The sequence below is a fragment of the Mirounga angustirostris genome, unplaced genomic scaffold (genome assembly GCF_029215605.1).
Source record: "Mirounga angustirostris isolate CCGP_5_RB_7025 unplaced genomic scaffold, mMirAng1.0.hap1 SCAF_5, whole genome shotgun sequence".
Taxonomy (NCBI): Eukaryota; Metazoa; Chordata; class Mammalia; order Carnivora; family Phocidae; genus Mirounga; species Mirounga angustirostris.
In genome coordinates, this window is record NW_026991713.1 from 125228986 (window position 1) to 125241931 (window position 12946).

The 12946-nt window shown below is 38.8% G+C and overlaps 1 protein-coding gene across 2 annotated transcripts in view; it reads left to right on the forward strand.

Annotated features, from left to right (window-relative positions):
• The window catches only part of ITGA8 (integrin subunit alpha 8), a 180137-nt gene that overhangs the window by 61252 nt on the left and 105939 nt on the right, over nt 1-12946 (forward strand). For both annotated transcript variants that reach the window (XM_064592014.1, XM_064592013.1), the window contains exons 12-13: nt 9666-9871; nt 12295-12486. In XM_064592014.1, the coding sequence (XP_064448084.1) occupies nt 9666-9871; nt 12295-12486 (398 nt within the window). The remainder of the gene's footprint in view (nt 1-9665; nt 9872-12294; nt 12487-12946) is intronic.

A 12946-nucleotide genomic window follows, 5' to 3' on the forward strand; every position in this document is an offset into this window, starting at 1 on the left:
ATGTCCTTCAGTGGGTAAATGCACGTTCAGACAACGGAATATTGTTCAGTGATAAAAAGAAATGAGCTGTCAAGCATGAAAATACATGGAGGAAGCTTAATTGCATATTATGAAGTGAAAGAAGCCAATCTGAAAAGATTACATACGGTATGATCTCAGCTATATGACATCCTGGAAAAGGCAACACCGTGGACACAATAAATGGATCACGGGTTGCCAGAGGCCAGGGGGGAGAGGAGGGATGAACAGGCACGGAGGATTTTTAAGGCAGTGAAGCTACTCTGTAAGAGACTACAATGGTGGATCCATGTTGCTATACACTTGTCCAGACCCACGGGATGTCCAACACCGGGAGTGACCCTCATGTAAACCACGGACTCTGGGTGATGATGACAGGTCACTGAAGCTTCATCGATTGTAACACATGCACCACGCTGGTGGGAGATGTTGAGAGTTGGGGGAGGCTGTGCCTGTGGTGGCCGGGGGTATACGGGAACTCTCTGTACTTTCTGCTGGAGTTTGCTTCGAACCTAAAACTTCTCTAAAAGATAGTCTATTAATTAAACTTAGAAAAGCAAAACAGAAGGGGGGGTAGAAAATATTGGGAGGGTTGTGACTTTAAACGGGGTAGATAGGGAAGGCCTCGGTGTTAAGGTTGAGGAAAGTTCAGGAATGATCTGCCGGAAGTGGGGTCCATGGGGAAGAGATTCCCGGAGGTGGGAGCTGCTGGAAGTCCTAGGACGTCAAAGAGGCTTGGAGAGGAGGCAGAGGGGCGCAGGATCACAAAGGTTTGTGAGCCACTGCATTTATAAACAGTCTTGCACAGTGCCACACAGGCTCTGCTAGGGATAGAATGAGTGTTTCCAAGAAGGACACATCTCAGGAGCCACTGGAGGATACTAAGCGAAGGAATGGCCTACTCCAACTTTGGTTCCAGCAGACACACTGTGTCTGTTGGGTCTCCTCGGCCGTGAGGCCCCCGGGAGCCCACTGCAGTAAGCCAGGTGAGGCAGGACAATGCCCAGGGCCAGAGCAACGAGAGGACAGTGACAGGAAACTGTAGTGGTTGCACTTTGGAGATATTCTGAAAGTATATTTGAATGGCAATCTTAGCCTGGAAGCAAGTCATTGAAAATTAAATTGCTTTCCTCTCCAACTGAGCTGTGAAAACAAAGTAACAATTAGGGCTGCCCTTCCCAATTTCCAAATTAGATGGACTGGATTTGTTATCAGCACCTTTTAGTGATCTAGAAAAAAAAAAGGTGCAGGGTGGCTGAAGAAGAACTTGAGTCCAAAACATGGCGTGTTGTCCCAATTGAGGAAGCCCACACTTTAGTAAAAACAACAACAAAAATCCCATGATGGCCTTTGGGATATGCGCAAACACATTTCTTTCAACAGATGGTAACACAACAAACACAACCTCCCCCCCACACCCAGGGGAGCCACGCAATGCCTTATTGGGACCAGATGAACTCAGCGTGTGCCCTTCCTTTCCTCCACTCTGCCCTGAATCCTTTCAGCTTTCCCCCAGTTCAACACTACGCCCTGCAGGGCACTGCCTCCTTCCTGGAAACACGTTCATTCCAGTCCATAGCAAAGCTCTGTGACAACATTTATAGGACCTTTTTTTTTTTTTTTTTTTTTTTGCCATGTTAAGAAAAGAGCAAGAACACTTGTGAGGAAAGGATCTCTTTTGTCTCCTGCTGATCAAAACAACATGGTAGTAACAAACACAGGAATTTTCCAGGGATAGTTTGTTCTTTCTTGATGTTCTTAAAAAATTGCTATGCCCATTATTTCTTTTTTATTAGGCAGTATATTCTTAATTCTTTAGACTGCATCAAAAAAATACAGCCATTATCTTAACATTGCCATTCTTTTTTTTTTTAAGATTTATTTATTTATTTGAGAGAGAGAGCAGGGGCAGGGGAAGAGGGAGAGGAAGGGGGAAAGAATCTCAAGCAGACTCCCTGCTGAGCACGGAGCCTGCCATGGGGCTCAATCCCATGACCCTGAGATCGTGACTTGAGCCAAAATCAAGAGTCAGACACTTAACCGACTAGGCCAGCCAGGCGCCCCTTAATATTACCATTCTTAACGTGCCCATAGATTCTCAGTCTGTATGTAATTTGCCATTCTTAGTTACTGTAATGCTATGTAAATTCAAGGCCCTATTATAAATAAGTAAGCTATAGAGGCCACTGAGCACCTTTCATCCCAAATACCAATAGACAACTCACATGAAGTCTGAGACTGCAATAATGAAGATATAAATTTGCCATCATCTTTGCAGCACCTGTGTTTTGAGAAAAACTGCTTGATATTATTGGCCTTCAAATAGACACCTTGTGTGGCTAGGTTTATACTTGATCCCAGGATGGGGGCCTGAAAACCACCCCCAGTAGTGACAGCAATGTCCTCACCTCCCTGGGTGGGTATTCGTCCCTGGGGAAGGTGCAGAACAACCCATCGGGGCAGAGACATAAACTATGAATTTGACTGTTTCAGATTATATATGTGTGTGTTTCAGTGTTTTACTCTATTTTTTGGTAAGAATCTACATTCCTGTTTATTAAGTGTGCATTTTATTAATTTCCATTATTTTTACAAGCAAGGTCATACTTCCACTTTATAAAAATATAAAATCAAAATTTCAGAGTTATTTTCACCCAGAGAACTTTAATAAGATTGTCTAAAAACAACTGATTCATGAGGCAAAATTCAGTTATAGTTTTTAGTGTCATGGTCTGTAAGAAAAATCAGTGTGTATGATTATATTAAAAATAGCTATACTAATCTGCTGCATTTTACTGAGTCAGTAGTAATGATTTATATATAATTTTACAGTCTATAATTCCTATATATTTTTTTACATTCACAAAACCCTTTTAGCTTTCCCAGCATTTATCAGTGATCAAGGAATCATCAGTGAGCATTAATCACCAGTAGAGTTCAGTATTAAAACTGAGATTTAATTCCCATATTTTACTCAAATTTCTAATTTTTCAATAGCCTTTTTTTTTTAAGGTCTACATCTTCTAAACCTTGGATCTGAGTGGATGCTATGCAGTGACTCAGTATTTGACATTTTCTCTACCCACTATGCAACAAAAGCAAGGTCCCTGCAAATGCTCAAAAATCTCGACATCGGGGGGGGGGGGGAGAAAAGACAATGTCATTAAGTAATGTTGACCAAATTAGTAGATTGGTGAACTTTCCCAATATTTTTTAATTTAAAAAAAATCTCCAGGTATTGTGACTCCACAAGTTAAGACCAAACGGTGGTGTTTGTGCTGGTTGGTGGTTGATACTGTCAAGCTTATGACTGTTTTGAAAATATAAACAAGCTGGTGAAATTAACTTTAGTTTAGTTATCTTAAGATAGCCAGAGCTATAAACTCTGCCAATGTAAACTGTTAGGAATTTCTGGACAAACTTAACAAAGGGAGATGGAATTTTTCATCTTGAGCCTAAGCAAGCAAATTAAGGTTTTTTTCTTTTGGCTTTTGAAACTTACAGTATTTATACTATTTCAGAAACTCATAGAATTACAATTTAATCGATTGGATTGTTTTTTTGCCTCTGCAGGGCCCAAAGGAGATAAATTTCAAGAAAATTTTAGCAGTTTGTTAACTTAAGATCATTTTAGAGAAAATTTATTTGAAAGGAATCAGCTTTGGGTAATTATGTTTTTGCCCCAGATTTAGCCTAAGTATGTGTTCTCTCATACAGGTTTTACTATTATGATTGAAATAAGTAGAAAATCCAGAAAACTAAAACAGAAAGAAGTTGTAAATTGAAATTGATTTCTGTAATGTAAATGATCAGCTATGTTAGTTCTTGTCCACCATAAAAAAATTCAGCTGATAAGATATCAACTCTAGTATAAAGTCTGCTAATCTGCATTCTGTTAATAAATAACCATGTTCCAAAAATTAATTATGAGCATTAGCATGCAGTATCTACTACTGGGAAAAAAGAAATATAGAAAAGTTTATATGTGAAACCAACACATTAACACCATTTGACTCAGAAAACTTGAATCTAGATTCTCCATATTGAATATTCTTATTGCTGGGTCCTCTCTTTCTCTCTCATTCTTTATCACTATTTATGCTTTGCTTTTCAAGAAAATATTTATAGTGTTTCTGTCTCAAACAATATGTGAAGGAAGAGAAATTGAGCCTTGCATTATATTATATTATCAGGGCAGATTTACACATAAAAAGAGACACAAAACCTGTGTGTATGTTACCCAAAGATGTTAAAGAAAATTGTGATTAAATATTACACATTTTGGATAAAATGAAACTTAGTGTATATATCCTTTGTTGAAGTGCCTTTACATAATAACTCAGATCTCATCCAAACCACCAATATGACCTAAATAGAAAGGATGGATTTTACTGAAAACCTCGTCATTAATAATAATAATATTTCTTCATCATTAATTTTTTGAGATTACAAAACCATACAGGCTGGGTATATATATATACATATATATATGTATGTATATATATATCTTATATATATATATATAAGAGAATATATATAATATTCCCTTAGAATGGTACCCAACCTATTACACAACTATGTATCAGAAAGTCAATGAAAAATACCTTTACTAATAAAATATTTTAAAACTTTAAACTTGGATTGGGCACATTCAAAACCAGGATTTGGCAAACTAATTTTAAAACAGTCCAATAGCACACATAGCCTACTGCAATGGTTTTTCAGGGAATTTTTTTTTTTTTCCTTGTGGTCCATAATAAGAAACACATTTGACATTGCAACCCGGCACACACACATAGAACTGAAAGAAAAGTTTCAGGGAACAATATTTACCCTCACATAATGTACTCATTCTATTTTCTGTTCTTTTCTATTTCATTTTTTAAAATTGCTTGTCAAGACCCACCGAATTGATTTCACAATCCACTAATGTGTTGCAAACCAAGGTTTAAAAACAGCAGCCTAAACAATATATATTGTGGCTCTTAAGTAGTATTGCTATAATAAAATAATATTGACACTAAGTGCAAAGTATTCTATAAGGCACATTGTACCAATTAAATCCAAGAGTTATTGTCTTTCAACCTTATGGGAAACACAATTATAAATGAAAAACAAATGTCTTTCTCTGTTTTTATGGCATTTAGAACATTTTAGAAGACTTACACTTAAATATCTGGGGAAATATATTTCTAACAAAATAAATCAATGCTGTCATAATCCTCCAAGAATCCAAAAGTTCCGTGGACGTGCTAGGCTCTCACGATGATGGGTCGAGTAATTTTCCATTCCTAGAACTCGGTGTTGGCAGTGAGAAATGTAGAGAGCAAACCATGTCAGTCCTGAATCGTGTTTGCACCCTCGGGGACCAATTATACGGCTTGTTCCTTCTTTATAGAAGGAGAAAATGGCCCCATTCCATCTCTACAATAGAGACCAGCCATTTCAGACATCTTTGAAGTACAAGGCAGCAACACACACAATTAGGTGTTTAACAAATGCCTCTTGACCCTGGCAATAATTGTAACAGAAGGAGAAGCAACCGGGTTCCTGTGAGGGGAAGGCCAGGGGCGTAAATAACTCCAATCCTTGCTCTCTTCTGGTCCTGCAGCACAGCAGGATGGCAAGCAATGGGACTTTTTTTTTTTTTTTTAATCAAGTTACTTGTAAGATTTTTAAGAAAATGTTTTACCTAAGCATAGCAATCCAACTTAGGTTCTGGAATTTGAGATCAAAATAATGGCCATTCCTATTTTCCCAGCCCTCTACCCACCTCTGGGAATGTGCTTGTCATGATGAGCCCTAGGTGGTGGATAGAAGTGTTGAATCAGGGCGCCTGGGTGGCTCAGTTGGTTAAGCGACTGCCTTCAGCTCAGGTCATGATCCTGGAGTCCCTGGATCGAGTCCCGCATCGGGCTCCCTGCTCGGCAGGGAGCCTGCTTCTGCCTCTGACCCTCCCCCCTCTCATGTGCTCTCTCTGTCTCAAATAAATAAATAAATAAAATCTTTAAAAAAAATTTTTTTAAATAAAAAAGAAGTGTTGAATCACTATATTGTACACCTGAAACTAATATAGCACTGTATGTTACCAATATTGGAATTAAAATAAAATTCTTTAAAAAGAACAGAAAAAAAATAACCATTCCTGAGGTCTATCTATAACCACCCTTTCCTTATTACAAGTTGGCCAAGTAACACTTAAAGTGTTTCTAGCTAGAAACCATGTGTTAGGTCTCCTGCTGTGGGAGACAAGTAAGAGGCTATTATAGAAGTAGCTAGCAGCCCCCAGATGATCCCAAAGTCACATTTCCCCATGTTTCTGGCTCCTACAAGGTAGGAGAGGGAGAAGGGGGATACATTTTGCTTTTTTAACGGGAGCTCTTTCTGCTTACATTGCTATGATGTAAAAATATTGTGTGTTCCCTTCAACACCTGGGCCAGTGCCTTCATAATACCTATCATGTATTAAATACTGTAGTATGACCTGTGTGTATGCGTGTGCGTGCACATTTGGAAAGAGAAACACACAAAGAGAGACAGAGATGGAGACAGAGACCAAGGGAGATCTTCAGTGATGTATCCAATAAAGTAGCCTATTTCTACGTTCACATTTTTTCAGTAATGTAACTTGTTCAATAGGACACAATTGGTTACTAAAAGAGCCAGGTTTTAAATCTAAATCAGTATAACGTCAAAACTCATGCTTTTCTCATACGTCTGGACTCAATTTACTTTTCCAGTTATCTTTATTTTTTTTTTTTTTGTAGGCTGTATTTTTTAGAGCAGTGTGGGTTTATGGAAAACTTGAGCAGGAATTACAGAGAGTTCACATATATTCCCTCCTCCTCCCCTCCACCATCGGTTTCTACTATTACTACCATCTTGAGTTGGTGTGGTACATTTGTTACAATCGATCCACCCATATTGATACATTATTAACAAAAGTGCACAGCTTACATTATGGTCCACTCTTCCTTTTATACATTCTGTGGGTTTTTCCAAATGCATAACATCAGGTATCCATGTACAGTATCATGCAGAATATCTTCATTGCCCTAAAAACACCCTGTGCTCCATCTATTCATCTCTCTCCCCTCCCCTCATTCCCTCCAACTACTGATCTGTTTAGTTTTGTCTTTTCCAGAACGTTATAAACTTGGAATCCTTCAGTATGTAGACTTTTAAGACTAGCTTCTGTCACTTAGCAAAAAGGGGTTTAAAGTTCCTCCCTGTCATTTTGTGGCTTATTTTCTTTTTATTGCTGAGTAATATTCTGTTATATAATGTCGCACAGTTTATTTATCCGTTCATCTACTGAAGGATATCTCGGTTGCTTCCAGTTTTTGGCAATTGCAAGTTTTTGTGTGGACATAAGTTTCAACTCATTTGTGTAACTACCTAGGAGTGTGATTATGGCCTCATACGGTAAACCTGTGTTTAGTTTTGTAAGAAACTGCCATACAGTCTTCCCAAGCGACTGGACCATTTTGCCTCTTCACCAGCCGTGAATGAGAGTTCCTGTGGCTCCACATCCTTGCCAGCATTTGGATGCTAGCCATTCCAATAGATTTTTAGCGATATCTCGTTTTAATTTCCAATTCTCTAATGACATATGATATTGAGAATCTTTTTATATGCTTATTTGCTATCCATAAATCTTCTTTGATGAGGTGTCTGTTCAAATCTTTGCCCAGTTTTTAACTGGGTTGTTTTCTTATTGCTCCTAACATATATTATATATATTTAACATTGATTATGTATAACAATGATAATATATGTTATGTAATGTATAATAGTATCATATTTTATATGTTACTGTTATGTATTATTATTATTGCTATTTCATATTATTAAGTTTTAAGAATTCTTTGCATGGTTTGCTTTTCCAATTAAAATCATTGGCATCCCTCTAGCATGGAGCCCACCTGGACCACTCACTGGCCCTGACTCCACTCGGAAACGCTTGCTTTGGGCTCAGAACCCTGCCACCTGGCAAGCCTGCCTCCAGAACCACCTATCAGAATCCCACCCAGGTGCAATGCCATCTCCTCCAAGAGCCTTCCCTAACTCTCTCGAAGTTCCAGCTCTCTCTCTAGGATTCATTTTGGATTATTGATATGCTTTTTTTCACCCTGCCTTGTCTGTAGGTAAATGAGTGGCAATTTGACCTCTCTTGTACGTTCCTTAGGAACAGGGTTGACCTAATAGTCATTATATTCCTTGACTCACTTATCACAGTATCTTAAATACAATTGTTACACAGAATGTCTCTTGAATCATACAGGGAAATGGAGACTAGATGACCACTACAGGGAAGGCAAGAAGTTGGAGAGAGAGGCAGTTCAGAGTGTTGTTGGAGTGTCTGGCAGATGTCTCAGACCTTAAAGGAGGTTTTGTGTTCTCAGTAACTGTCCCACCTCGTCCCTGCCTTTTAGATGAATGGTAATATTTTTAGTTTAGTTGGCAAGTTTCTGCATGTTACCTAATCTATATAGGCATAAAAGTCAAGTGCAAATTTCTATTTATGCATGAGATCACTCTTCAGATTTTTGCATCTCCCAAGATAGGGGTGTCTGCAGAGGTCATTAGTATTGATCAATTAAATTATGAATTTTGGTTGATGTGACTTTTTCCAAAATTTCTAAAAAAAAAAAATGATACATGCATACGTTTTTAAGAACTCAAATAGCTTAGAAGGCTCTGTTCTATTCCTCTTCGTGCCCATTGGCTCTGGGAAGAAAACACCTTTACCCACTTGGATTTTGTTCTCCTGGTGGTTATAATTTATCTCTAAATAACTTGCATAGGCATTTGTTTCTTGAATTTTTTTCAACCTTAAAAATTATCTACTAGTTTCCTGCTATAATATCTACATTTATAAAGAATAACTATCAAGTCTTATTTGGGAGGAAAATTTACTTTCTATATTTCTAGGCCTCTGGCCCTTTCTATATTTCAGAGGCCCTCTCTGGCCTCTGTTTTATTTAAATGAAGGTAACAAGAGGACAGAAGGAGGCAAAATTTATTTTAAACCTTATTCCTGAAAGAAAACTTCATAATTTAAGGGTATAGTTCTATTGTTGTAGACAAACTCTAATCCACTTTGAGAAAAATCTTTTTTGATGTGTTTTACTTGTATAGCTACATTTTCCAGAAATGCACTAAGAAGCTTTTGAAAATGGTGAAGTATCTGTGGTTTCCTTAAAGTAGTCACTGTAACATAGTTTAAAGGTTCAGTGTATGGGCGCCCAGGTGGCTCAGCCAGTTAGGCATCCAGCTCTTGGTTTTGGCTCAGGTCATGATCTCAGGGTGGTGAGATCGAGCCCCACGTCAGGCTCCCCCCACTCAGTGTGGAGTCTGCTTCCCCTCTCCCTCTGCCCCTCCTCCCACTTGTACACACACTCTCTCCCTCTCAAATAAATAAATCTTTTGTTATAAAAAGAAGTTCAGTGTAACAATGAACCTACAATGTTCTTACAACATTCTACCCCAGAGACAGCAATGAAAGAAATACGGTGATTGTAAAATACTCATTTTCCTGGGAAAGGAAAAATACCAAGGAAAGATACTAATCTAGTGGATTAAAAGTGTACGCCAAAGAATCTCAGGTCTGTCAGTGCTCTGACCTCTCTCTTTGTTCCGTACAGAATGGATGACGTACTGATCGGGGCACCTCTCTTTATGGAACGTGAATTTGAGAGTAGCCCTAGAGAAGTAGGGCAAGTTTACCTGTATTTGCAAGTGAGCGCGCTTGTCTTCAGGGACCCGCAGATCCTTGCGGGAACCGAGGTTTTTGGGAGATTCGGTAGCGCTGTGGCACACTTAGGAGACCTGAACCAAGATGGATACAATGGTAATTGACACCAATACATGGAAACTGTTTATTTGTCATAATTCATGTTACCGGTACGTGAAGGAAACAATGACATCTTAAAGTATTTACAGTGGTGTGTGGGGTACGGTTACTATTACTGGTTTTTAATAAAGTATCAAAAACCTCAAGGCAGTTTAAAGTTTATAAAGGCAGCTCTAAATAAAGGCAGCAATTATTTTTTAAAGTGATATTCGGATTTAGTGACTCAAAGAAAACTAGAGAACCTTCTGTTATGTACAGAGTCAAGACAAATAAATACATGTCGATATGTGGACAAGTATATTGCCTTGTGATTAACCCACATGGACTATGTATAGGTTATGCTGAATTTTAATTGGTCTGTAGACTTTAGCTTAAGGGCAACTTCAGTGTTTGCAATAAAGTAGTGTTAAATTTTTAGTTTAGGATTATGATTCTTTCAGCTAAGAATTTGTGAATTCCTTGCAAGTACCTTCTCGGAAAAACATGCAAGCTCACACAAAGTTTTGCATACGTGTTCAGGACCTTTAAATTAAGAAGCAAGGTAAAATGGGTTTCTTAAAGTTCAAGGGAGTAACAGGAATTTGCTCCAGCAAAATAGCCTAGGGAGTGTTTGCATCAGATCAGTATTCATTAGTGCTTTTGGTATTTTATGTTTTCTTTGAAAAAAGACATCCCAGAAATGTATGGTTAGTAATTTTTAAAGTACCATAAAACATAAATGTATATTAAAAGTTCATGGTTCCAGGAAAATAATAAAAAAGAGACAAGTTCATCTTTAACTGATATGCTGCTTTCAGAAACTGCCTATCCCTGAGCACCAAGCGAAATAAATAATGCTAAATTATCTATCAAGTCATCTTTTCCACCATATTTTCCTCTATTTGTCTTTTTTCTCAAACCCTTCATGATATTTTTGAAAGCTAAGAGAAACATTTTTAATGACATTAAGGGGGTTCTGCCTTTCTGAGCCTCACTGTTTTTGAGTATAAAGTGGGCAAAATAATTCCAAACTGGGAGGAAACACGGGACAGATGTGGACTGACTTAGAGGAGGTGAAGGAAGGGCCCCTTTGCACCTGTCACATGATGATATCTTTAATTTCCACCATGATCTGAGATTTGAGATATTTATCTTTACCTGTTAAATGAAACTGGAATTATGATCCTCATTATGTAGTAAAATCAATTCATGATTTACTTAGTCTTATCAGACTTACTTAGGAGCAAAGAGAAATAAACGACAAAGTGAGGACACATAACTGTCGTCCACTGGGGTGAGCTATTATGTTATTGTGTTCTTGGTGCTCTTTTTTATGTAAAACTCAGTCTTTGTGTGTATTGTTTAAAACAATCCTGAAGAGCACAATGTGTGGAAGTTACTTTTCATTGAGTGCTCTATTTAAGTGGGAGTCAGGGGATAGGGTTCTTTCTAGGTTCCCCAATGTCCTCTACTGTAAAATGCATCCTGCCTCCCTCATGGGACAATGTAATCATTACATTATATAATCTTTGTACAAGAGATTGTTTATTTCTTTTGACAAGAAACTCATAAGTACCTTGCAAAGGTGCCTCCCCTGTTTTATCCAGTCTACTGATGTGACCCAGCCCTCCCTGTTTCTCGCTAAGTTCCCGTGTAGACCACGCTCTCCCTGCTCCTCTAATGGGCCCAGCTTTTTCGACCTTTCGACCTTGGCACACCAGTTCTTTCTGCCTGGAGTGCTCTTCCCTCTGATTTCACACAGTTGGTTCCATTTTGTCCCCAGCTTTCACTTTCAACACGAGCCTTAGCAACACCCTGTCCAATCACCGAATCTAGAAATAACCACCACTCTCCATTACATTAATATTTGTGATTCTTCTGCATAGAATGTATCACTTTCCATCTTTTTCATTTTATTTTATTATGTTATGTTAATCAGCATACATTACATCATTAGTTTTTGATGTAGTGTTCCGTGATTCATTGTTTGCGTATAACACCCAGTGCTCCATGCAGAATGTGCCCTCCTCAATACCCACCACCAGGCTAACCCATCCTCCCACCCCCCTCCCCTCTAGAACCCTCAGTTTGTTTCTCAAAGTCCATAGTCTCTCATGGTTCCTCTCCGTCTTTTCTTGATTGTCTCTCTATTCAAATTGTCTACTACCTGCCCTAGAACATAAACTCTAAAAGCAGCATCTGGTTTGCTGTCATACCCACTGCATCCAACATATACAGCAGTCACTCAATAAATATTTGCTGGATGGATAAAAGACAACAAATAATTTATGGTTGCTGCAGTATTACGAAATTTTCCTGGCAAACTTAATGAGCCCTTTGGATTCTAGGTTACTAGAAGGATTCTAGGTTAAGACTGCACTTAATTCTATCTCTAAAACCTTCTTTCCTTAAAAAATATGTTCATGTGTCCCCATTTGCAGACATTGCCATCGGAGCACCCTTTGCAGGCAAGGATCAAAGAGGCAAAGTGCTCATTTACAACGGGAACAAGGATGGCTTAAACACCAAGCCTTCCCAAACTCTGCAGGGAGTGTGGGCCTCACAGACCATCCCTTCGGGCTTCGGCTTTACTCTAAGAGGAGACTCAGACATAGACAAGAACGATTACCCAGGTAAGGGTTTCTTTCCTCTCCTGCCAGAGAGCCCACTTCCTAGGAAGAAGCCCGTTCTCAGGACGGTGCATCACATGTAAGCTTTTCCCTTGTAAAGGCGAAGGCCCAGCTTAACCGTGGACACCCCAGGGCTTTTGTGCATGATTCCTGAGTGACTTTCACGAGCATTTAAAGGCAGATAAAGGGATGCCTGAGTGGCTCAGTCGGTTAAGCGTCTGCCTTCAGCTCAGGTCATGATCCCAGGGTCCTGGGATCGAGCCCCACCTCAGGCTCTCTGCTCAGCGGGGAGCCTGCTTCTCCCTCTCCCTCTGCGCCTCCCCTGCTTGTGCTCTCTGGCTCTATCTCTCTGTCAAATAAATAAATAAAATCTTTAAAAAATAAAGGCAGATAAAATAACCCCTCCCTTTCCCACCAGGAAACAAAATATTTTTCTTCTCAATTATTTTCTTCACTTCTTACT